Source organism: Gossypium hirsutum, chromosome D05 (assembly GCF_007990345.1).
Source record: "Gossypium hirsutum isolate 1008001.06 chromosome D05, Gossypium_hirsutum_v2.1, whole genome shotgun sequence".
Taxonomy (NCBI): Eukaryota; Viridiplantae; Streptophyta; class Magnoliopsida; order Malvales; family Malvaceae; genus Gossypium; species Gossypium hirsutum.
In genome coordinates, this window is record NC_053441.1 from 39392427 (window position 1) to 39417509 (window position 25083).

The 25083-nt window shown below is 35.6% G+C and overlaps 1 protein-coding gene and 1 non-coding gene across 2 annotated transcripts; one reads left to right on the forward strand and one right to left on the reverse strand.

Annotated features, from left to right (window-relative positions):
- The first annotated feature begins 1177 nt into the window (after positions 1-1177).
- LOC121218069 (small nucleolar RNA R71) lies at positions 1178-1284 on the forward strand. The gene has a single exon (XR_005914334.1). It is a non-coding gene; the product is annotated as a small nucleolar RNA R71 (small nucleolar RNA).
- Positions 1285-20888: 19604 nt separating this feature from the next.
- On the reverse strand, positions 20889-22435 carry LOC107902287 (uncharacterized). Its single transcript, XM_041092709.1, has 3 exons — positions 22170-22435; positions 21120-21917; positions 20889-21072 (listed from the first exon to the last, which is right to left on the reverse strand). Exons 1-3 carry the CDS (start codon positions 22433-22435, stop codon positions 20889-20891), a joined length of 1248 nt encoding a protein of 415 aa, XP_040948643.1.
- Positions 22436-25083: the final 2648 nt, after the last annotated feature.

Consider the following 25083-nt stretch of genomic DNA (forward strand, 5'->3'; position numbering starts at 1 on the left):
ATTAAGCAGACTTTGGAAAGGATGGTCGATCCAAATAAGAAAGATTGGGTAGCAAGATTAGATGATGCATTATAGGCTTATAGAACAGCATACAAAACCCCTCTAGGCATGTCCCCTTAGAAATTGGTTTATGGAAAACAAATTGTCATTTGCCAATTAACTAGAAAAGAAAGCATACCGAGCAATAAAAGAATTGAATCTAGACCCAGAATTGGCCAAGAAAAAAAGACTATTTCAGTTGCAGGAGCTAGAAGAATTCTGGTTTCTGGCCTATGAAAATGCCAAACTGTATAAGGAGAGAAGCAAGTGTCGATATGATGCTTGGATAAAAAAATAAGAGTTCTCACTAGGACAAAAGGTATTTTTGTTTAATTTAAGATTGAAATTATTCCCTGGTAAACTTAAATCAAGATTGATAGGCTCGTATAGTATAAACCAAGTGACACCTCATGGGGCAATCGGACTGATCAAAAAAAAGGGCAAACTTTTCTCGTCAGTGGACAAAGAGTAAAACATTATTTTGGTGGGACGACGAAAGAAGTAATTGAAACATAAAAGTTGCAATGAAAGGTTTTATAGAGTCAAACTAAAAGAGGAGAAATTCTAGGAAAGGAATGGGATATAAATAAAGAAAGTAAAATAAACGAGGGTATAGCAACAACAATCACAACAGACAAAAACTGCTCTCCATGTCGTGACACCAGACCACTACTTGATTACTCCAACTGAAATTAGGATGTTGTTTCCATCTTGGATTGTATGTATGGGAATATGAGTTACTGTTTTCATTGAAATTCCCATGTAACATACTAAAGCTGGGTTCAATGGGCATTCATCAAAAACATGATCTTCCCCATAACAAACATATGTCAACTTTGTTGCTTTCATTTCCTACACTACAACTTGTCTCTTCAATGTTTTAATCATATTAGTTAGGGATGATACCTGAGATGTTAAGGAAGTTATCGCATGAAGCTCCATAGCTCTAGCAACTCTTCTGCCTGTACTCACTCTTGTAGTTGAAGATTGATAATCATTGTTAGCTATCCTTTCCTGAATTTCATATGCCTCATTATACGATTTATCTAGAAAAGTCCCATTGGCAGATGCATCAACTACTCTTTGTGTATATGCATTCAGTCAATTATAAAACATTTTCATTTGCATCAAATGTTGGAAACCATGTATCGGGCATTTTCTAATGAATTCCTTGAATCACTCCCAAGCTTCATACAATGTCTCATCTTCAGATTACTGAAAAGATGTAATATCATTCTTGAATTTGGAATTCATGTTTGGAGGATTGTATGGCAACAAAAACCTTTGACAAAGTTCATTCCAAGATGCCATCGTTCCTAATGAAAAAGCATTCAACCATGATCTGGCACGATCTCTCAATTAATAAGGAAATAGCTTGAGTCTTAGGGCATCTTCAAGAACACCCTGCTGCCTGAATGTATCATAGACCTCCAAAAAAAGTCTTAAATGCAGTCACGGGTCTTCAATAGGTAATACATTGAATTGTCCTACTGTTTGTAGCATTTGAAACATCACTAGTTTCAATTCAAATTGCTGAGCTTGAGTATGTGCCCTAACAATTCATGGATTCATATCATCCAAGATTGGCACTACATGTTCTCTAATGGGTTTTTCCCTATCATCTATCACACAAGGAATATCAACATCCCTACCATTTGGATATAATGGATCTTCTCTGCCTGGATCATTTCCAATCCTTACCATCTCTCTCAATTCTTTTCTCCTTCTTCTCAAGGTTCTCTCAATTTCAGGATCAAAATAATACTCTTCATTCTCAAGAATACCTCTACTCATAAACTAGCAACAAACCTGAAAAAAAACAAAAAAAAAACTAAGTAAGCTAAAACCAACAAAATTAAATATATAATAACAAACCAAAATTCACCAATTTTGCCTATCCCCGGCAATGGCACCAAAAACTTATTGCGTGTGAATATATAATGCAAATGTGCAAGTATATGTTGAATATTGGCAATATCCCACATTAGGAAAAGATAGAAAGGGAGGGGGTTTTGTTTGTTATATATAGAACCCCTCCCCCTTAGGTTTCATCATCCCAAAAATCTCATTTTGAAAATCCAAGTAGCTAATTGTAACTTGGTGTTGATCTTCTCTTTTGTAATATTTCTAGCGGAAATATTAATTTGGTAGTGTCCGAGGACGTAAGCTAAATTGGCCGAACCTCGTTAAATTCTAGTGTTTTATTTCTTATTTGTTTGCTTATATTTAATAGCTTTATGTTGGTTATATTTATTTAGTTATTATTGTATAAATAACTAAGTGAGTTCTGTCTAGCTGTTGGGTTTTAAGTGGGACCATTTGTGACCCCTCCAATTTAACTGGGAATTTTCTTAGTATAATTGTTGGCATAATAATTATCTAAATATTTTTGATAATATTGTTATTAATATTATCGTTGCTTCCGTAATAATTGGTATCAGAGCCAAGGTTTTGTAGTATGCTCTGTGTTTGCAGCTTAGTCTGATCTTACACATCAGAAACATTTCCTAAAGCTTGTGGGTATTCCGCATTTGGTGGCTATTAAATAGAAGCTATGGCAAAAATGACAGAAGAAAAACCATCCACATCAACAACTTCCACCTCGTACATTTTGTCGAGGGTTGGAACTGCAAATACGAGATTTGTAGTGGAAATTTTTTATGGAACAGGTCATTTCGGCATGTGGCAAAGTGAGCTTCTAGATGCCCTCTTTCAACAAGGTCTAGATATTGCCATTGAGGAAGAGAAACCAGAAGGGGTTGATGATAAAGAAGGGAAGACCATCAACCGATTGGCATGTGGTACAATTCGATCATGTCTTTCCATAGAGCAGAAGTATACATTCAGTAAAGAGACTTCTGCAAGTAAAATGTGGAAAGCATTGGAGGAGAAATTCCTGAAGAAGAACAGTCAAAATAAGTTGCATATGAAGAAAAGACTGTTTTGTTTCAGTTATGTTCCTGGTAACACGATGAACGAGCACATTACCAATTTTAATCAGCTGGTGGCTGATTTGTTGAATTTGGATGTGACTTTTGAAGACGAAGACTTGGCGTTAATGTTGTTGGAATCGCTTCCTGAGGAGTTTGAGTACCTTAAAACTACTCTACTTCATGGAAAGTCAGAAGTAACTTTCAATGAAGTAACTGCTGCATTGTATAGCTATGAACTACACCGAAAGGATAAGTTGAAAGGTTCAGGTGAAGCAGCAGTGGAAGCATTGGTAACAAGAGGTCATCAGCAAAGTCAGTCTAAGGGGAAGAGAAGAAAGTCCAAAGGTCGAGCTGTTGCCAAAGATGAATGTTCCTTTTGCAAAGAAAAAGGACATTGGAAGAAAGATTGTCCAAAATTGAAGAAAAAAGGGAAGACTCCGCAAGATGCAAATGTTGCAGAATGCAATAGTGAAGCAGAGTCAGACTTTTCTCTTAGTATGACATCTTCAACATCACATGCAGATGAGTGGATCATGGATTCTGGTTGTTCCTATCATATGTGTCCCATTTGGGAATGGTTCTTTGAATTTCAAAAACTAGATGGAGGGGTTGTTTACATGGGTAATGATAGCATATGTAGAATAGCCGGGATAGGTTCAATTAAACTGAGGAATCATGATGGATCTACTAGAATTTTGCGGGATGTACGATATGTCCCAAAGTTGAAGAAGAATCTCATCTCTTTGGGGTCTTTAGAATCTAAAGGCCTAGTTGTGACAATACGAGATGGAGTTCTTAAAGCAACTTCAGGAGCATTGGTGATGTTGAAAGACATAAGAAAGAACAATCTATATTACTACCAAGGTAGTACAGTGGTCGGGACAACAGCAGCAGCAATTTCGAGTACCAAGAAGGACGCTGAGGCAACACAGCTGTGGCATATGCGTTTGGGCCATGCTGGTGAAAAATCCTTGCAAACTCTAGCCAAGCAAGGATTATTGAAAGGTACAAAGACTTGCAAACTTGAATTTTGCGAGCATTGTGTTTTGGGAAAACAACGAAGGGTGAAATTTGGCACTGAGATTCACAATACCAAAGGTATTCTAGATTATGTACATTCTGATGTATGGGGACCGTCCAAGACTCCATCACTTGGAGGAAGACATTATTTTGTCACCTTTATTGATAATTTTTCCAGAAGAGTTTGGGTGTTTCCTATGAAGAACAAAGATGAGGTGCTTGAAGTTTTCCTTAAGTGGAAAACTAAAGTTGAAAATCAAACAGGAAGGAAGATTAAGGTTCTCCGATCAGACAATGGTGGAGAATATAAAAGCGATCCATTCCTGAAGATATGCCAAGATTGTGGCATAGTAAGGCACTTCACCATAGGTGGAACACCGCAACAGAATGGGGTGGCAGAGCGTATGAATCGAACGCTTGTGGAGAAAGTTCGATGTATGTTATCTAATGCTGGATTAGATAGAAAGTTTTGGGCTGAGGCTGTGACGTACGCTCAACATCTCATCAATCATTTGCCATCATCTGCTATAAATGGCAAGACTCCTTTGGAGGAATGGTATGGAAAACCTGCTACTGATTATGACACCTTGCGTATTTTTGGTTCTATTGCATATTATCATGTGAAAGAATCAAAGTTAGATCCAAGAGCAAATAAGGCTCTATTCATGGGCTTCAATGCTGGTGTTAAGGGATATCGTTTGTCGTGTCTAGAGGCAAAGAAGATGATAATCAGTAGGGATGTTACCTTTGATGAATCTGCCATGTTGAATAAGGTAAATCCAGAAGGAGTGAGTAGTACTTCACAGCAAGTGGAGTGTACTCCGCAGCAGGTGGAGTTTGAGCAGAGTGTGGTAATTCCAGCAGAAGGTGCCACTAGTGATTCTTCATTGGCAGATGTAGAGTTAGATGAGGAAGAGGTTCCTACCAAAGAACCTCAACAGCAATTAGAGCCAATTGCAGTCAGAAGGCAGAGACGAGAAATTCAGAAACCTACTCGTTTCACTGACATGGTAGCTTATGCACTTCCAGTTGTTGATAATGTTCCATCCACTTACACCGAAGCCATTCAAAGTTCAGAGAATGATAGATGGTTAGGTGCAATGGAAGAGGAAATGCAATCTCTGGAGAAAAACAAGACGTGGAAGCTGGCACAACTACCAAAAGGGAAGAAGGCGATTGGTTGCAAATGGGTATTTGCAAAGAAAGAAGGATTTCCTGACAAAGAAGATGTTCGTTACAAGGCAAGGTTGGTGGCTAAAGGCTACGCTCAGAAGGAGGGAATTGACTATAATAAGGTATTTTCTCCAGTTGTTAAACATTCCTCCATTAGAATTTTGTTGGCCTTGGTAGCGCAGTTGAATTTGGAGCTAGCTCAACTTGATGTGAAGACCGCGTTTCTACACGGTGATTTGAAGGAGGAAATCTATGTGACTCAGCCAGATGGATACAGGGTTGCTGGTAAAGAAAATTGGGTTTGTAAACTTAGCAAATCGTTCTACGGATTGAAACAATCTCCGAGACAATGGTACAAACGATTTGACAGGTTCATGAAGGACCAGAAGTACAAAAGAAGCAAATACGATCATTGTGTGTATTTGTGCAAGCTTCAAGATAGTTCCTACATCTACTTACTCTTGTATGTTGATGATATGCTGATTGCAGCAAAGAGCCAAATGGAGATTGATAGACTGAAGGCTCAGTTGAGTAAAGAGTTTGAGATGAAGGATTTAGGGGAAGCCAAGAAGATTCTCAGCATGGAAATAACTCGGGATAGAAAGAGGGGCAAACTTTGGCTGTCACAAAAACAGTATTTGGAGAAGGTACTACAATGTTTCGGTATGTCTGAGGGTACAAAACCTGTAAGTACCCCACTTGCTCCTCATTTTAAACTGAGTAACCAGTTATCTCCAACGACTAAGGAAGAACGAAAGTACATGGCAAAAGTCCCATATGCAAATGCAGTTGGAAGCTTGTTGTATGCAATGGTATGTACGAACCAGATATTTCACAGGCTGTTAGTGTTGTTAGCAGGTACATGCATGATCTGGGCAGGGGTCATTGGCAAGCTGTGAAATGGATTCTGCGGTATCTCCAAAATACCATAGATGTCGGATTGACATTTGAGCGGGATGAATCACTTGGTCAATGCATAGTTGGATATTGCGATTCTAATTATGCAGGTGATTTGGATAAGCGACGGTCTACAACTGGCTATTTGTTTACTTTAGCAAAAGCGCCAGTTAGTTGGAAATCTACCTTACAGTCCACAGTGGCTTTGTCTACAACAGAGGCAGAGTATATGGCAATTACAGAGGCTGTGAAGGAAGCAATTTGGCTTCACGGATTGCTTAAAGACTTGGAAGTTGGTCAGAAACAACTTAAGGTATATTCTGACAGTCAGAGTGCTATTCATTTAGCAAAGAATCAAGTCTTTCATGCACGAACAAAGCACATAGACGTTCACTATCACTTTGTACGGGAAATTCTCGAAGAAGAGGAGATACTTCTCTAAAAGATTCACACTACAGAGAATCCTGCAGATATGCTGACTAAGGTGGTTACAAGGGCCAAGTTTGAACATTGTTTAGACTTGATCAATGTCCGACACATTTGATATGGCATCGTTGGCGCAAATTTGAAGACACTATTGAAGTTTGTGTTATGAGAAGATGTTCGAAGATGTGGAATATCGCCAAGGTGGAGATTTGTTGAATATTGGCAATATCCCACATTAGGAAAAGATAGAAAGGGAGGGGGTTTGGTTTGTTATATATAGAACCCCTCCCCCTTAGGTTTCATCATCCCAAAAATCTCATTTTAAAAATCCAAGTAGCTAATTGTAACTTGGTGTTGATCTTCTCTTTTGTAATATTTCTAGCAGAAATATTAATTTGGTAGTGTCCGAGGACGTAAGCTAAATTGGTCGAACCTCGATAAATTCTGGTGTTTTATTTCCTATTTGTTTGCTTATATTTAATAGCTTTATGTTGGTTATATTTCTTTAGTTATTATTGCTATAAATAACTAAGTGAGTTCTGTCTAGTTCTTGGGTTTTAAGTGGGACCATTTGTGACCCCTCCAATTTAACTGGGAATTTTCTTAGTATAATTGTTGGCATAATAATTATCTAAATATTTTTGATAATATTGTTATTAATATTATCGTCGCTTCCGCAACAGTATACACGCTGAATCAATTAATAAAGTGATAAGTGAGATTGTCTCTACATGGATCAGAATAGGTAAAAAGATGGTTGAGTTATCACTATAAACTATATTAATTAGTCTTCTAGCAAAGTAAACAAAATAATGATTTGAAGTTGGGTATTAATGTATGGAATAGAAAAATAAAATAATGAATAAAATGTTGTGGTAAATCTATGAGACAAAGCTGAGAGGATTGATGTTGTTGAATGGGAAGGTTGGAATTATTTGGATTATATCTTAATAACATAATAATGTGATGTCAAAATCTTGACCAAATTATTGTTCAGAGTATAACTACTACATTTTGCGCCCTTCGAAAGCTAGAATTAAAGCTATCATTCTAAGTTTTTGTACGTCTACAAGTCTCAAGAACAATACCTAACAATATTCTTCCTTAATCTATACAAATCACAACTCTATGTCTAGAGAGCTACGAGTATTCACTCGAGTACTCGCTCGTATCATTCGATTATGGTCCAACTTATTTAAACTTTTCAGAATTAAATCAAGTCTAAGGATATACCATTCATTCATCAGTGTCTAGAGACAAACTGAATAAAATAGTAGATCTACTCAAAATATCAACATGATCATTAAATGTATCAAGATAGATCATGTAATTCCAACCCAAATGAAATTAGCTCATGGTTTGGGATTTAAAATCTAAAATTAGAATAGCATTCAACATTATCATTAACAGTTTAGAAATCATAGAAATTAATCAATAGAATGAAGGTAGAACTACAGGAAACTTTTGCCACTACAACTTTTACTTCGATGGTACTGAATTATGCAGGACCCAAGGTTGATTGCTTGTCAATTTGGTTGCATCTCTGGTCTCCTCTTATGCTGTTACCCTCTCCTTCCCTTTGGAATTTCTCACAATTTTTCTAGAAAGAAAAATTCTCCCCTAATTCACCTCTAAGATTCTCATGTAAAATCCCCTTTAAGACCCTTTCTTTATAGGGTAGGTCCCCCTCTCTTAGCATACATTTTTCTCCCTCTTTTTCCGGTGAATTTATCCGATACACGTTTAGATGGTTGAAAGTGATGAGGACTGAGTGTTGTGTCAACATTGTCCTGGAATTTCCATGGCATTTGCGCTAGCCGCAAGGGAAAGCTGAGCCAAAGTTTTATTAGACCATACATGATACATAAGAGGATTGGACCAGTGGCTTATTGATTGAAATTACCTCCGGAGCTAAACTGTAGTCATGGCGTATTCCAAGTTGCTAAGCTAAGGCAATATCGATCTGATCCATCTCATGTGGTTCTGATCGAAGAGGTCGAGGTGAGATTAGATCTGTCTTATGAGGAAGAGCAAATTCAGATTTCGGACTGAGTGGTCAAGGTGTTAACGAAAAAGTAGATTCCTCTAGTTAAAGTCTTATGGGAAAATCATAGGAAAAAATTAGCCACTTGGGAACCCAAGGATGGAATGTGAGGATAATATCCTCAACTGTTCTTATAAGGTAAATTTCGAGGACAAAATTTATTTTAAAAAGGGTAGAGTTGTCACATTCTATATTTTTATTATTTTTTTTGATTCACTAATAATCAAGTATGTAGTCAAGTGGTAAGGAGCTTAATTAGATTCCTAGAGATCTTAGGTTCAATTCCCCTCACCACATAGTATTTTTAGAATTTTTAGCATTTAAAAGGGATGGTCAACCCCCATTTGGTCCACCCCATTGTTCCCATGCTTAGGAAGATTCTTCCCTTGTTTAGCTAGTCAACATTCCCCCAATAGCCCCTTTTTCACTCTCTTGATCCACCTTTCATGCCCTTGTCCCCCTAGTTGCCATTTCACCCTCCCTTACCATGCTATGATCGTCCTATGCACCTAGACACCCACCATTCACTTTTCTTTTTTATTCTAACAGTTGGCTCCCCTCTTTTTCCTCTTCCTTCAACCACCATATTTTTGTTATTTTCCACCAAAACACCACCATCGACCACCATATTTTCAACAAACCACCACCACGATCTCACAAAGACTTCTCCTCTCTTCCATGCCTCCTCCATGGCTGCCTTTGGATGCACCAACGTACAAAGTAAAAATCCTTCCCAAAATATGTTAAAAAGGCAGTATCCATAAGTATACGGGTCAAGTTACAATGGAGTAGGTGAGTACTCCAAGGATCATACCCAAGTGAGGCAAGCACTAAGTTAAATCTAACCTAAGCACAAATAGGTCTACTTAGTACTTTAGATAGATTATATAACAACGAAATATAATGAAAAGCTTTTGGGATTTTTTATAATAATAATAATGAACAAACACAAATAAATAGTGGGAAATTAAATAGTAGAATTTGTCAAATTTGAACATGGGTGATTAGCTCACTTCAGCAATCATAATCAACTATCGCTTTGGGCTTCTTGTTCAATCAACTAGTTGATACCCTGATAGGATCTTTCGATCTTCCATGAGAATAACAAGTTGGCAAGAACTACTTATCTCTTGACCTCATAATTTAGATCAGTTTGGGGTTATGGTGTTCACGGATAGGCCATACAAATTTTGGGTTAATTCCCACTTTGATGACTTCCTAGGGTCATCAAGCTTAGGGTTTAAGTTCTTCCTCTCCTAAACAACTGATCCGATAAAAGAACCCTACAAAGTAGTTAATTAATCATACCTCCACTCGCTAATCCTCATGGATCTCATAAATAGTATAAACTTGATATATAAAATAGGCATGAATAACAATTCAAGGATAGAAAGTTTAAAATAAGCCTGATTTGAATTGCATATAATGCTGAATCATCATAGAGTTTGATCAAGTTCAAAAATTTGATCTCTCAATAAAAGTAAAGAACAAAACTGAAATTAACCTAAAAGCTTAAGAAAAGGAAAGGACTAAAATCTAAAATTGTGAAGAAAATCATACAATATGAAAAGTTGTACATAACATTTGTTAAATCAGCCTATTTATAGACTTAGAGTGGTTGTGGCCCTTAACCCTAGTTCAGCTGTAGTTTTCATGCTTAATGTTTGATTGCGCAAACCAAAACACCCCTACTTGTAATTATTTCCCATATAGAGTCAATGACGCGACACACCAGGTCCTGTGTCGGCATCGAAGGCAATATGTTCATCTTCAACGAATCTTTAGGGGTGTATCGTGGAATCATTAGGCTGTGTCACGACACCGAAGGCAATCTTGAAATTATTCTATTTTGTTCCTTATGTTTCGACATCCATCTTTTTGCGTTGCAACCCAATGACTTGTATCGAGTTAGTACACCTTCTAATGGCCTCCTGCACACTCACAAAGCATATTAGCTCAACCTTACGCCTTATTTGGCACCTAAGGTCAATAAGAAACTCAAATTTCACAATTTATTAAATTAAATAAAGTAGTAAAATTTAACTAAAATCTAACTCTAGTTGATACGAGTCACAAGGCTCAAAATAGGATCATGAGCGTGATGGCCTCAAATTTCCTTAAGGCCCAATAACAAGGTCAAAAACTAAGCAAATTCGAAAAAGATTGAATGGGACTATCCAAGACTTTTTTACCAAGGCCCTAGTTGTGTACACGACTGAAAAAGAAACTCAAGATTCACTTTCATATTTTCAAGAAAATAAAGAAACTAAATCGTCGTTGTAACACCTGTAACCCATATCCGTCCCCGGAATAGGGTTTTGGAGCATTATCGAATATTAAAATTCAAAACAATAAAAAAATTTAAAACATTGAATTCACATTGTCAATCATAGAAAACCAATGAAATACATAAATATTGTCCCTTATTCGAGCCCTCGAGGCCTCAAATCACATTAGAAACAAGTCGGGACTAAATCAGAAACATATAGAATTTTTTGAAAAAAGATAAAAATCTTCAAACTATAGGGGTCATACGGTTGAGACACATGTCAGGGTCTTAGGTCGTGTGAGCATTCGAAGTGGGGAAACATGGTTGTGTCCCAGTTTGTGTCCGTGCCTGTGTAAAACTCTAACTTAGGTCACACGGCCAAGCCACACGCCCATGTGCCAGGAAGTGTACCCTTCGAAATAGCCACACACACCCATGTACCAGGTCATGTGCTAGGCCGTGTAAGTGCCTGACTTGCAAACCCTTTGAAAGCTACAGGGAACAAACAGCCGTGTCACCTGGCCGTGTGTCATACACGGTTGAGACACATGCCCATGTCTCTGGTCGTGTGGACAAAAAATAAGCCATTTCCAAGCCATTTTTCTCACCTAAAAAGCACATACCTACATTCAATTTTCCACATATAAATAGGCCTTCAAGTTGCACTTAAAACATGCATAACCAAGCTAAATCAATATGGCATATATTCATACAACCAATATGCCCAAAGGGCACCTCAATCACAACAACTAACATGTACTTTATAGATGCCTAATTTAGGCACAAAATAACTAACTTGTAATCCATTTCATACCAATATTTACTTCTATGTTCACTTATTTTACCCACTCATTATACCAATTTGGCCATTCAATGTTCATTAACAAGCATTAATACAAATAGCCATAAATGTCATCTACATCTAATATACAAAAATAACCACATTCAAACATATCTAAGAACAACACATAGCATATATTTTAGTTACCATTCCATCTTCCACCATTCAAGCACCAAATGTATATATTTGTTAACATAACAAATTAATTCCTGAAACATTAAAACCATTCACAAGTGTCTGCCTTCATAACATTATATCAAGTCAAAAGATTTATATATACAAACCTAGAAAACAAGATATCTAAACACATAACTTCGTAGTTCATCATTATACCAAAACAACTAGACACATATATATACATATATAGCCACATATACATGCCACAACCCTAAAGAGTTCAAAAGCTACCAACAGAAATGGATAGTATGAGCCGAAGGTTTGATCCGTCCAATGTCAGCAAAAGTGTTTTACAAAACGACACACAAAAACGTATAAGCTTATGATGCTTAGTAAGAACAAAACAAATTAATTAACTTAACATTATTTGAACAAAACACTTATTTTACGTGATTGAAGTTACTGGAATGTAATCAAGGCACGTAACTGCAAATCAGGGGTACCGAAGTACAACAAGGGCACGTATGTGCAATCAAGGGTACCAAAGTACAACAGGGGCACGTATGTACGATCAGGGAATACTTACATAACAATTAACTACTTAATTATAAAATAAAATACATACCAAAATTCAATTATACAATTTATGACTATGAACTTACCTCAACAACTAGCGCGTAGGAGTATGATCGACTAATCTACAAATTTCGTCTTTCATTGATTTAAATCTTGTTGAGTTTTATCTTGATCTAAATAAATAAATTCAACCAATTTAATAACTATTCTATTCAATTCAATCCAAAATCACATTTTTACACAATTACAGTTTTACCCGTAATTTTTTTTATTTCTTTATAATTTAGTCTTTAAGTTCGTACAATGAAATTCATGCAATTTCACCCCTACCCAAGCCTAGTTGCATTTCATACAAGCTCCTAACAAGCCCACATTTCATTATTTCACAATTTACACCATGGACATTTCACATTTTATAATTCAATCTCTAATTGACAAATTCATTAAAAATCACTTAACAAAAGTTGTTTATCTAACAACAAGGTTTCATTTTCTATCATCAAACTTCACAAAAAGAAACATAAATTCATTCATGGAAAAACTTGAATCTTTTAAAATTTTTACAAATTAGTCCCTGGGATAGCTAGATTAAGCTACAACGACTCCAGAAGAGTATAAATCATTAAAACAAGACCGAAATTCACTTACATGCATTAGAAAACCCTAGCTGAAAACACAAGCTCCTTCCATGGAGTTTTTCACCCTTATTTTCGGTGAAAAAGATGAACCAACAAGATGACATTTTTGTTTTCATTATTTTACTTAGTTTATTTATTAAAATTTATTTATTAAACTACAACTTTAACCTTAATTATTAACCCTTAAAACCATTAAATAAGTGTTCATATTTGTCCACTAATAATAATGGGATAATTACCATTTAAGGACTCACACTTTAAGGTTCTATAGCCATTTAATAACTTTAGCTACTAGAACTGCACTTTTTCACCTTTTACGATTTAATCTTTTTTATCGAATTAAGCATGCAAACAATAAAATTTCTTAATGAAATTTTTATATGGTAATACTAACTTGTTGTAAAAATTATAATAATAAAATAAATATTTTCACGTAAGTTTTGTGGTCCTGAAACCACTATTTCAATATCACTAAAAACGGGTTGTTACAGTCGTCCAACTTTTTTGTTTCAGACAATTTCAAGAATAAAATAAATTAGGATTTCAAATCTTAGAAATCTTGGTCCAAGAAACTAAATCTTGTAGCCAAGGTGCATTGGATTTCATGTATGAGCTTGAACGAGCTAATTTCAAAAGCAAACGAATCACATGACCAAGTTCTTAAAAAGTTGGCTCATTAAGATGTCTACAAGCCCATCTTAAAGTTTGGAAAATATTTTAAGTGAATATTAGGCCAAATCATCAAAGTTTCCCAAATTGTAAAATATTTGAACTATAGGTTCAATTTTATTTTTATAGGTGGATCATCATGTAAGAATTCAGCCCAAAGAGCCCATTTAATTCATTTGGTTGAATTCTCATTAAAAGTCCAGACTTAGAATTATTTGTCTTTTTTATTTGATGATTTGTCATGTTAATTATTACATTAGGGTTAGGAAAACTTATTTTCAGAGCTTATAGGTAGCATGGACGTTCACCCGTATACACACAAAATTGATTTATGTTTTCTTTTTGAGTTAATAATAATTCTCTTTGAGCTTTTCTTTAAGAATTGCTTTTGAGTTTCTTTTAGAAGTTGTTTTAACAATCTTTCAAGTTGTGGGAATCATCTTCAAGCTTTTTCTTGCCAAGATCTTTTTCTAGGAGGGGGAATTAGAGCCATTGAAAGGACTTGTGGATTGTTAATGTTTCTAAGGCTTTATAGGAGGTCACCTTCTCTTTTCTATCATTAATTTATCGTTTCTTGCTTATTTAAGTTAGTTCTTGCTATTTTGGTTTTTTGATTGTATTGGTTTTTGTCTTACGTTAAAGTTGCTTCAGGAAAGACGTTCTCCTATCTTGCTCCATCAAGAAACACATCAAAATTAGGAGTTTTAATCTTTTCTTATTGTTTCAAACATTCTTGCAGAAAACAATTAGCTTTTGTCCTTTAAATCACTTCTACCAAATCCGTTTGTGTTTTGTTTGTTTAGATCTGGTTGGGAAATTTTCTTAAGGTTCAAGGATGGTTTCTTTCCATTCAAGAAACCCTAATCCATTCTCTCTTGGACTCTTTACCAGCCGATTCAAATTTTTTTGTTTTAATTTCATTTGACTATCCTTTGTGACAAACTAATTTGTATTCATTGTTTCTTGATTTACTTTACGTTCGTATAGAGATCTAGGATACATCTACGAATTAGAAAAGGTATGACCCTATTCCACAATCATTCGTCTCATTCCTTATCATTTGGTATCATATTTGGGCATTTTGGGTGTAACAACCCGATTCTAGGCCTAGTCAAAATAGTGGTTTCGGGACTACAAATCCGACGAGAGAAAATATGATTATTATTATATTTTCATGGTCTACAATTTTACGAAAAAGTTTTGTTAAAATTTTGTTCGAAAATTTCGACGTTTGGGCACTCAATTTAGTCAAAAGGACTAAATTGTAAAAAGTGCAAAAGTTGAGTTCAACATGTTAGAAGTGTCTAATTGTTATGAAATTATAAATTGGGGGTCCTTATATGGTAATTAGACCATTATTTAATTAATGGACAAAAGTAGACATAAGAAATGGGTGAAATAGATTTTTTTTAAGTTAAGGGCATTTTAGTCATTTAGTAATAAAAAGAAATAAAATGGGAAAAAGATGGAAAATGGTGTCCATCTTCATTAAGTTGCTGCCAAAATTTGGAAGACACCATAGCTAGGGTTTCTTTGCTTTCTCAAGCTCATAGTAAGTGCATCCTAGCCTCGTTTTTAATGTTCTTTACATTTTTGAAATCCTCGTAGCTCGGTTTAGCTTATTTTACTGTTAATTCATGTTAGGGTTTATATTTGGAAAAATACCCATAGGTGAAAAGTGTTTATTTTGCTGTTTTATGGTGGAATATGAAGCTAGAAATTATGTTAAACAACTTTTGCTAAGCGATTTTAAACGAAAACGGGTAAATTGACATAATCGGTAAAAATGGTTAATGTTCAAAAGTATGTGTTAGAGTGAGAATTTGATGTTTCCATAGAAGGGAAAAGTGTTCAGCATGTCATAAAACATAATAATAAGTGATGAAGTTAAATTTCCGAGCTTGGGGACAAAAGTGTAATTATGCAAAAGTTTGGGGGCAAAATTGTAATTTTTCAAAAAGTTGGGTGGTGGATTATTTTAATAAATGTGAACATTAAACGAGTTAAATTTGCTATTATAGATCAAGAGAGACGGGAAGATTATCTCAAACGAGGAAAAGAAAAAATAGTGGAGTGAATTGCAAAATTACGATATTTTGCACCGAGGTAAGTAAACATGTGACTTAATGTATTATTTTGGTATTATTTGATATGTGCTGAGATTTATTTGAATATAAAATAAATGTTTGGCAAGATTCCAAAAATGTTGTTAAATTGGGAAAGGTGGTAAGGAGTTGCAAAACACAGTTTTTGGTTGAACACTCAGAATAGGCCGGAGCATATTGCATATAAAGGGGTTGCTGTGTGCTGATTCCCCGATTCATTGGTGGTTACTAAGTGCTGATTCCACCGTATTTTAAATGTGAAAGGGGGTTGCTAAGTGCTGATTCCCCCAAGGGGTTGCTGTGTGCTGATTCCCCGATTCATTGGTGGTTGCTAAGTGCTGATTCCACCGTATTTTAAATGTGAAAGGGGGTTGCTAAGTGCTAATTCCCCCGAGGGGTTGCTAAGTGCTAATTCCCCTATTCATTGGTGGTTGCTAAGTGCTGATTCCACCGCATCTGAAATGTGAAGGGGGTTGCTAAGTGCTGATTCCCCCAAGGGGTTGCTGTGTGCTGATTCCCCGATTCATTGGTGGTTGCTAAGTGCGGAATCCACTGATAACGGTTAACATTCCGAGTGTTCAATGAGTAAATTGGGAAGGTGAATATTCATATATGTGGTGGACAAGTTTATGGGAGGAATATTGGGTTTGATACTTAATCAACCCATGTATAAGATGGGAGGAAAATCAAAAATACAAAAAGAGACAATTTGAATGCAAAACTGTTTTGAATGGCAGCAGTTGGGCAACTATGAAAAATCACCATAAATGGTTGAAAATGAATTAGAGGTTAAATAATATATGAAATTGAAGCTGAATGAGTCTATTTTCATATGAAAGAAATAGAGAAAGCAAAAGAGTTGTATTTTTGGAGATATTTGAATTTTACAGAGACAGGGCTGGATTGATTTCGAAATCCCCTGTTCCAACTTTGGAAAATCACAAAAAACTATAAAAAAAATAATTATGGCTTGAAATCTATATGCCTAGATTCCTTTTTGAGTCTATTTTTAATAGAAACAAACTAGAACATTGTTTGAAACTTTTACAGAGAGTTATGTGAATTTTTGTAAGGGGAGGTCAGGACTGTCGGGCAGTGAAACAGGGGAAGATTTAAAGAATAAACTGTACTAATTGGCCCGACCAAAAATTCTGAAAATTTTATGATAGAAATATATATGAGTCTAGTTTCAAGGAAAATTTACAGAATTAAATTTGGAGCCCTGTAGCTCCGGATAAAAATAAATTAGTGGTCATGACACAGAAAACCAGCTTGCTGGAAATTACACAAACAATGAAATTTATTTGTGAATAAATTTATACTATGGTGTAGTCATGTGAGTAATTTATTTATTTGTCATATGTTTACTTACTAAGCTATATGCTTACTCGTTTTTATTTTTCCCTGGATTATAGTGATTTCCATCAACTCGGAATTGGGACGGAGTCAGACAATCATTTACACTATCATCCACGTTTGGGTATTTTGCTACTAGTATTCCGAAAATTATGGCATGTATAGACGACTTATGTAATGGGGCGTCACCATGTAAATATATGTTATGGTTCGATTTAAAATGTAGTGTTTATTAATGGTTAAATTGTGTATGTTTATACAACTGAACTTGGTTGGAATATTGAATTGTATTTGAAAACTTGCAGGAGGTTTAAGCAAAAATAAGCAGAAATGCTGTCGAAATTTTTTTAAAAAATTTAGTAATACCTCATACTCTGTTCCGATCAGGAATGCGGGTAAGGGGTGTTACATTGGGTGTTCATGGTTGATTTCTAAACTTATTTACATGGTAAAACAGCCTATAAGCAGTTTTTACCCAGAATGGTTTTCAAAAAAAAATATTTTTGAGTGAATAAATGTTTTTAAATTGATCTAAAATTTTTTATACTGATTCTTGTCACTGTATTACAGCATAAAAAATATTTCCCATGAAAAAAAGTGATAAAAAAGTATAAAAAAGGGAAAATACAAAAAGAAATTAAATATAAAAAAAATATTCTGTGGATTGAATTTTGTGCCAAAAATTTCCAGATCAAGTTTACAGTATTTTAGGAGACTCTAGTTTAAATTTCATGACTTTTGGAAATCAGGAACACCTCGAACGAAGTTTGTCAATTTCCTTCACAATATTTTGGGTTTCCAGGTTTCAACAATTTTCATTGACTCTTAGAATTATGTTTTCATTTGTTTTTTCTTTTTATTGTTCCTATACACATTCTAACACTTTATTTTTTCTTGTGTTAGTAGGTTAAAGCATGTTGCACATTCCTTCCTTTGTGCAACAAAAACCGTTGGTGTCTAGCCACTTTTGGACTCCTTGTGCTGTTAGGATATTTGGTAGCTAGATTCTTTAACATTCTCATTGATTGTCATAAATACTCCTAAAGGAATCACAAGATTAATTATTACCTCATTGATAATTTGATTTTTATTTCTAAGTTCATAACAGTAAGTTTTATTTAATTTTTTTCTTGAGTGTTGTGTTCTTTTTAGACTATCATAATGATTCACAATACTATGATTGGAAAGTTGCGAAGGCAAATAGATGAACTATTTAAAAATGGGAGATGGTCAAATGAAAAGAGGAGTATGATTAATCCCTCACCTGTTGTGAAATGTTATTGGTGTAGTTCAAAAAATCATAAGGGTTTCTAATGTCCAATTAAATATCCAAATAGAGAAAATAAGATTGAACTATCAGCTTTTATGCAATGTTATTGGTGTAGCTCAAAAAATCATAAGGTTCTCCAATGTCCAATTAAATATCCAACAAGAGAAGAAAGTAAGTATGACTTTTTACCCTTTGTTGATTCTTACTTTAGTGGAAAAGAGATATGTGATGGCGAATTTTCTGAACCGAAAAAAAATGATAGTGATAATTTTTTTCTCAAATCTATGGAATTAGATGAGACAGAAATGTTATGTTCTCCTTTTGAGATGTATTGTACTAAATTGAATATTCATAATACTTGTGATGGAGATATGGGAAGTGAGGAAAAATCACATGAAAAGACTGAGAGAAAATATACCTTGAGTGATAAAAGTCTACTTGATGGTCCAAATTTGGTGAGTAAAAATCCATATGAGGTAAAATTGGAGAGTTCTCATGAGGAAAAAGAATATGAAAAGAAAGAAAATACCCATACAAAACTGAGCAATGATTATGTTTTAACTTACCTCAACTCAAATTTGTTTAGTGGTGTTCCTTTATTGTAGGACTTTAAGGATCCATTTACGAACTCTCAATTATATTACTCTGCCATCTATAAACGATTTCACTTGTGGAAGAGATGTATGCTAAACATTTAGAGCACGTTTGGTTCGCTGTATTGGATTAGAGGTGTATTGGATTGGATTAGAGGTGTAATGGAATAGAGGTGTAATAGCAAATCAACTGTATGGTTGAATGTAATGGAATAGAGGCGTAATAGTAAAACTGTGTTTGGTTGAATGTAATAGAGGTGTAATAGCATAATGGAGAAAACTAAAATGACTAGAATACCCTTAGCATAAATTTGTTTTGGTAAATGATTATTGTTATTGTTATTTGAATTTTAATAAGATTATTTATTATCAAAAATAAATAATTTAATCATATTTAAACATAATTATTATTTAATATATTTTAATTAAAATATATAATTTAATAAAATGGTTAATAATTAGCAGAAATTTGTTTTGGTAAATTATTTTATTTAAATTTTAATAAGATTAATATCAATAATAAATAATTTAATCATATTTAAACATAATTATTATTAAATATATTTTAATTAAAATATATAATTTAATAAAATTCTTAATAATTAATATTCTTATATGAATTTACTCAAACCATAATATATGATACTGTAAAATATAAATTAACATAATTATTATTAAATATATTATAACTATATTTGCTGCAACATCATAGAAATTCAATACCGTAAATCACTCCAATTTTCCTATTTAAACTCTATAACTATATTTGCTGCAACATCATAGAAATTCAATGGAAGCAAACTAGACTAAAAGCAGATAATAGCCAAATGTTTCCATTTTTTCTTTTTCATGTTTTTAAGATGCAGGCATACATTGAAAGCAGATATGCACACTTCAGGCACAGTATTCATCATACAATTTGAAGAAAAACACTGCTACAAACAACGGCTTTTAGATAAACTTTACAAAGGTAAACACATCATTAGCACAAATTCATAGCGGCCACCTATTGGAGAGATCTTGGCTGATGATCCGATGACCCAGAACCAAGCTATGACTGATCCTGATGCCAGACCAACTACTAGAAATAACACCATAACGATGCCAGAAGTCTCTGCGTGTTGTATCTGGACAGATTTGGGAGCCATGATCATTAACACACTTGTCAAGTAGCCATTAGTTAGACCTAGATTTGCCATTTCAAACTAAAACAAAATCCCATGATTTGCCACAAGTTAAAGACCAAGTCTCTCAATAAGTGCCACTTCAAGATCTCATTTTCTTTTGATATAACTCTTAAAATTCATTTTTACTATGCTTTTCCATTTAAAACAAACTTTAACATGTTTCTGCATTCCTATTTGTTTAAAAGAAAGATCCATGCAATTTCCTTATTAAAAATAATTCAGCTTCGCAAAACACTGGTCTCATGCAATTGATCAAAAACATGATTTACAGTGACCTGCAATAGGTCAATCCAAAATGCATTTAAGGTTAGCAACCTGCCTGCAGCAGCAAATGACCATTTACATGCAAAACTATGGCATATCAGAGTAGATATTCAATGGCAAGAAAATGAAAAGTTTCTAACAATAACCAGTACGAGAACACACCCTAAAACCATCGGTGTGAGTATATATAAATAACATTAGAAAGCAGCAAATACAGGAACCATCACAAGTGGATGTGCATTGTGCATAGTGCAGAGACTGGAAACAATGACTAACAGTCTAAAACAATCAACTACAATGTTGTCTGTTGTATTGAGACAGTATTGGAGTTATCCAACATAAGACTCGATTATAACGAAGTAAAATCTTACAAACTGCTTAAAGAACCAATTTCATGAAGAAATACGGGATTATGAACCCAAAGTACATCAAAGATTTGATATGTGCCCTCAACTATACAAAATTTAACAATTAAGTGCCCACAATAGACATGGATACTTCCTCGAGCTCTTTTAAGTAAGGAACAACGTATTTCTCTCTGAACTTCTTGTCAGGCATCTTATAAATTGTAGTCATGTTAACTTTCCTTCTTAGCGAATTCTTACTTTCCAGAGTCTCAATAACCAGTAACCGAGGCTTCAGCCTACGCTCAAGGCTACAAATAAGCACCATTGGGTGGCTTATTATAAATGAAATACCTACATTCGTTCTATTAAGCAAAAGTCAGTGACTTGCTTAATCTTCCTTTCAGATACAGCAAACACCTGTGGTGTCCTCCTAAAAGTAGACATGATATCATCTTCAGAGAAACCCAATTTCCTAAAAAGCTTCAATTTGAGTTCCCAATTCTCTTCACTCATTGAACTTAACATCCTAATAGCAGCAAGAAACATATTTGACTTCCTATCAAACCCCAAGGCATCCGCCCTTTCAACAAACTGCTTAATGCTCTCAGGTTTAAGCAAGAAAAATCTAGGAAAGCTGAACACATATGAAACAATTTGCGATGAACAAATCCCGCAATTTCTCAAGAACTCTATATTAGGCATCATAGTCTTTTGCAAATCAGATTTGAGAAACCAAGCAGAAGTTTTCAATAACTTAACAACATCATCATTCGATCCTAAAATAGTCTTTAAATCAGAAATAGAAGGTGCAATCCTATCATCCACGCTTCTAGTCAAAATCCAGGGATCACTAGCTACAATATCAGCAACATCATGTGTTGAAAATCCTAAATCCTGGAAAATCTTGAACTTGGGTTTAATGGTTTTCTCAAAACTAGAATATAGAAGGTTAGGCTTTCTTTTGACCACTGCTTCAATATGGGATTTAGAGAAACCGCTTTCTTTCAAGAAGGAAATTATAGTATCACACTTACGAGGATCCTTCACATAGGTTAGGGAAGATGCAGTCTTGACGGCAAGTTCAGGGGAAAAGCTGTGTTTCTCAACCAAAAATGGAGTTAGACCTGGGTCAACTCTGGAGTTAGCCGAGGCCCTTGTTGGTACCGGAAACCGAAGGTCACAGACCAGAACAATACTAAACAGCTAAATTTCTGAGCCTTCAAATAATGAAGAACAAGTTCCTTAGAAATAGACCAATGACTCCTTTAAGTACCAATCTAATAAACTTTACCAACTTTCAAGAATTCATGGATCAACAAAATTAAATTAACATCCATATCTACAGTTAGTCAAAAAGTTGGTCGTTAAATTACCAGAACCGCCGGATCCCACAACGATAGCCTACATGTAGCGTTCAGGCAATTCTCCAGCCACTCCAATGAGCCCACCTTGAACAAGCGCATCGCCTATACCCGCCAGAGCGAGAAGACCGACCGTGACGTAGAATTTGTCATACAATCCGACCTGACCCTTAATATAAACCGCATCCATAACAGGCACGACGAGCAGGGAAACCACGAAAATGCCCAAACCAACATTGATCCGCATGTAAGCTTTACTCTTGTGAGCATAAAATACAATGACCAAGAGGCAAGCAAGGCCGACGACCATGTAAACGACGGCGAAAACACGGTGGACGGAAGCTTCCGGGTAGAGGTAGGAAAAGTAATCGACGGCAGTGATGAAGCTATTCCATGGGAGGATAAAGCCAACGCCCAAAGTGAAGTAGATGATGTAGCCCAAATTGAATTTATCTTCTGGTTATAGGAATGTGCGGAGGAGAAATTATGAGGATAGAAGAGGAGAGGGTCGGGTAGGGAGGGAGGGTAAAACAGAGAGTTGGGGAGGGAAGCCAGACGTAATACCTATTACTCAATTTGGGAAGGGATTAGAAAAGCAGGGAATTTGGGGATTAGGTCGGGATTGTATTACGCCCGTAATACCTATTACAGCGAACCAAACGCCGGATTAGGGGCGTAATGTAATAGGCGCGTAATCGGTCAGTAATGGATTACCTAATACATTGAACCAAACACAGCGTTATAATTCTCCACAAGTGCTACAAGGTAAGAAATGTAAGAAAACAATAAAGAACGCATATCTTGAACGTTTTTGATAAGCATACTACTGATTTTGTTTGTAAAATATTTTCTTACAACATGCTTTCTCGTTGGTCAAATTTCATTAAACCTTGGTCTGACAATTCAACTACTTTTATGGGTTTATCTAAATTTGTAAAGGTTACAAATAGTAATTTAGTTGCATTAAATAAGTTTTTAAAGCATTTTACCTATTTTCGGTAACACCCTTAACTCGTATCCGTCAACGGACTAGGGTTACGGAGCATTACCAGAATTTTCAATTCAAACAAACTCAAACCTCAAACATTTCAATTCTTATAGATAATCATATAAAATCCAATTCCAAACATAAATTTTTTCCCTTTTATGAGCCTTTGAAGCCTAAAAAGATATCATAAACGAATTGGGACTAAATCGGAAACATATGAACTTTTTGGAAAATGATAAAAAAAAATTTCAAACTGTAGGGGTCACACGGCCAAGGGACACGCCGATGTCTTAGGTCGTGTGGACATTTGAAGTAGGGACACATGGCCGTGTCCCAACCCGTGTCCCAGCCCGTGTAACTCACTAACTTGGGTCACAAGGCCAAGCCACGCACCCGCGTCCTTCTTGATGATAATAACTATCTGCTATGGCGTCAGCAGGTTTTGTTAGCAGTAAAAACGTATAAACTTCAATGTTTCTTGGACTCTCAAACGGTTTCTCCTACTCAGTTTATTTTCGATGACAGTGGTGCGCTTCTTGAGAATCCAGAGTTTGAACGCTTCGAACACCAAGATAGTGCCCTTGCATCCTGGTTGCTATCGTCAGTTAGTCAAGCAGTCCTCACTCACCTTATTGGTATGGATACCAGCGCTAAAATCTAGAATGCAATTGTAACTTTATATGGTAGTAAAACCACTTCAATACAAGGGTGACCTAAGCATGAAAGAGTTCTTGATGAAGATCAAAGGCTGCTGTGACAACCTTACTAGTTGTGGTGAGGTTATCAGCGAACACGAGCATATAACTGCCATTCTCAATGGTCTCTCGCCAGAATTTGAATAGATGATTACTATCATTGTAGCAAGCCAAATTCCATACACAGTACAAGGTGTAACAACTATGCTTATTGATGCTAAAGCTAGGCAGCAGGTTGCTCTTTGTGAAACTCCATGTTCTGCTAATGTGGTTTCTCATCAACCATCTAACCGTGTTGTTCACAATGATTCTATGCCTTCTTATCGGCCAAACTCAGCAGCTCGAGGTCGTGGGCGAGGTCGTTCTTCTACCTCACGAATCCAATGTCAGTTGTGTGGAAAAGCTGGCCACCTTGTTGATCGTTGCTATTATCGGTTTGACTCTTCCTACAAGAGTACAAACTACAGACCTCCTCCTCAAGCAAATTTCTGCATGGTTAGCTCGGGACCTTCTTTTGCACCGTGTCCTCCTCAGGCGAATATCTGCATGGTTGGTTCGGGACCTTATGTTGCGCCTTGGAGCTCACCTTGGAGTTCACCAGGTTTGTTTTCCTCACCTCACTCTTCGTTTAGTTGGCCTAATCAACTTGCTGGCAGTTCTTCACAGCAGGTTAGTATGCCTTCATCTGGTGCATCACAACCTCAAGCATATATTGCAACGCCTGAAACAGTTGGTGATAACTCCTGGTACCCGAATTTTGGCGCTAGGCATCACCTTACACATTCTGCTGCCTCACTTGGTGACAGTGCAACTTACAAAAGACCAGGTAAGGTGTATGTAGGGAATAGTTCAGCCCTTTTTGTTTTGTCTACTAGACAGTCCTCCCTGCTCACTCGTCCTCGTCTCTTATACATGCGATCTTTGTTTTTTGTACCGGGCATTACTAAAAATTTGTTGTCAGTGTCCAAATTCACAAAAAATAATCAGGTGATGTTTGAATTTCTTCCTACACAGTGCCAGGTCCGTGATTTAAAAACCAGAGAGGTTCTTTTTCGAGACTCAGTGCACAATGGCTTATATAAACTGCATCTCAACAATCCTGTCAAAGATGATTTGCTCTCTACACAGGCTCAGTGTCTTACAACTAGTTCAATGCTGCCTCTCAGTGTTTGGCACTCTAGATTAGGGCACCCCTGTCGAGCCATACTTACAAAGGCTCTTATGCATTGTAATGTACAGTTTGAAGATAATAATAAAATTGTTGAATGTGTTGCT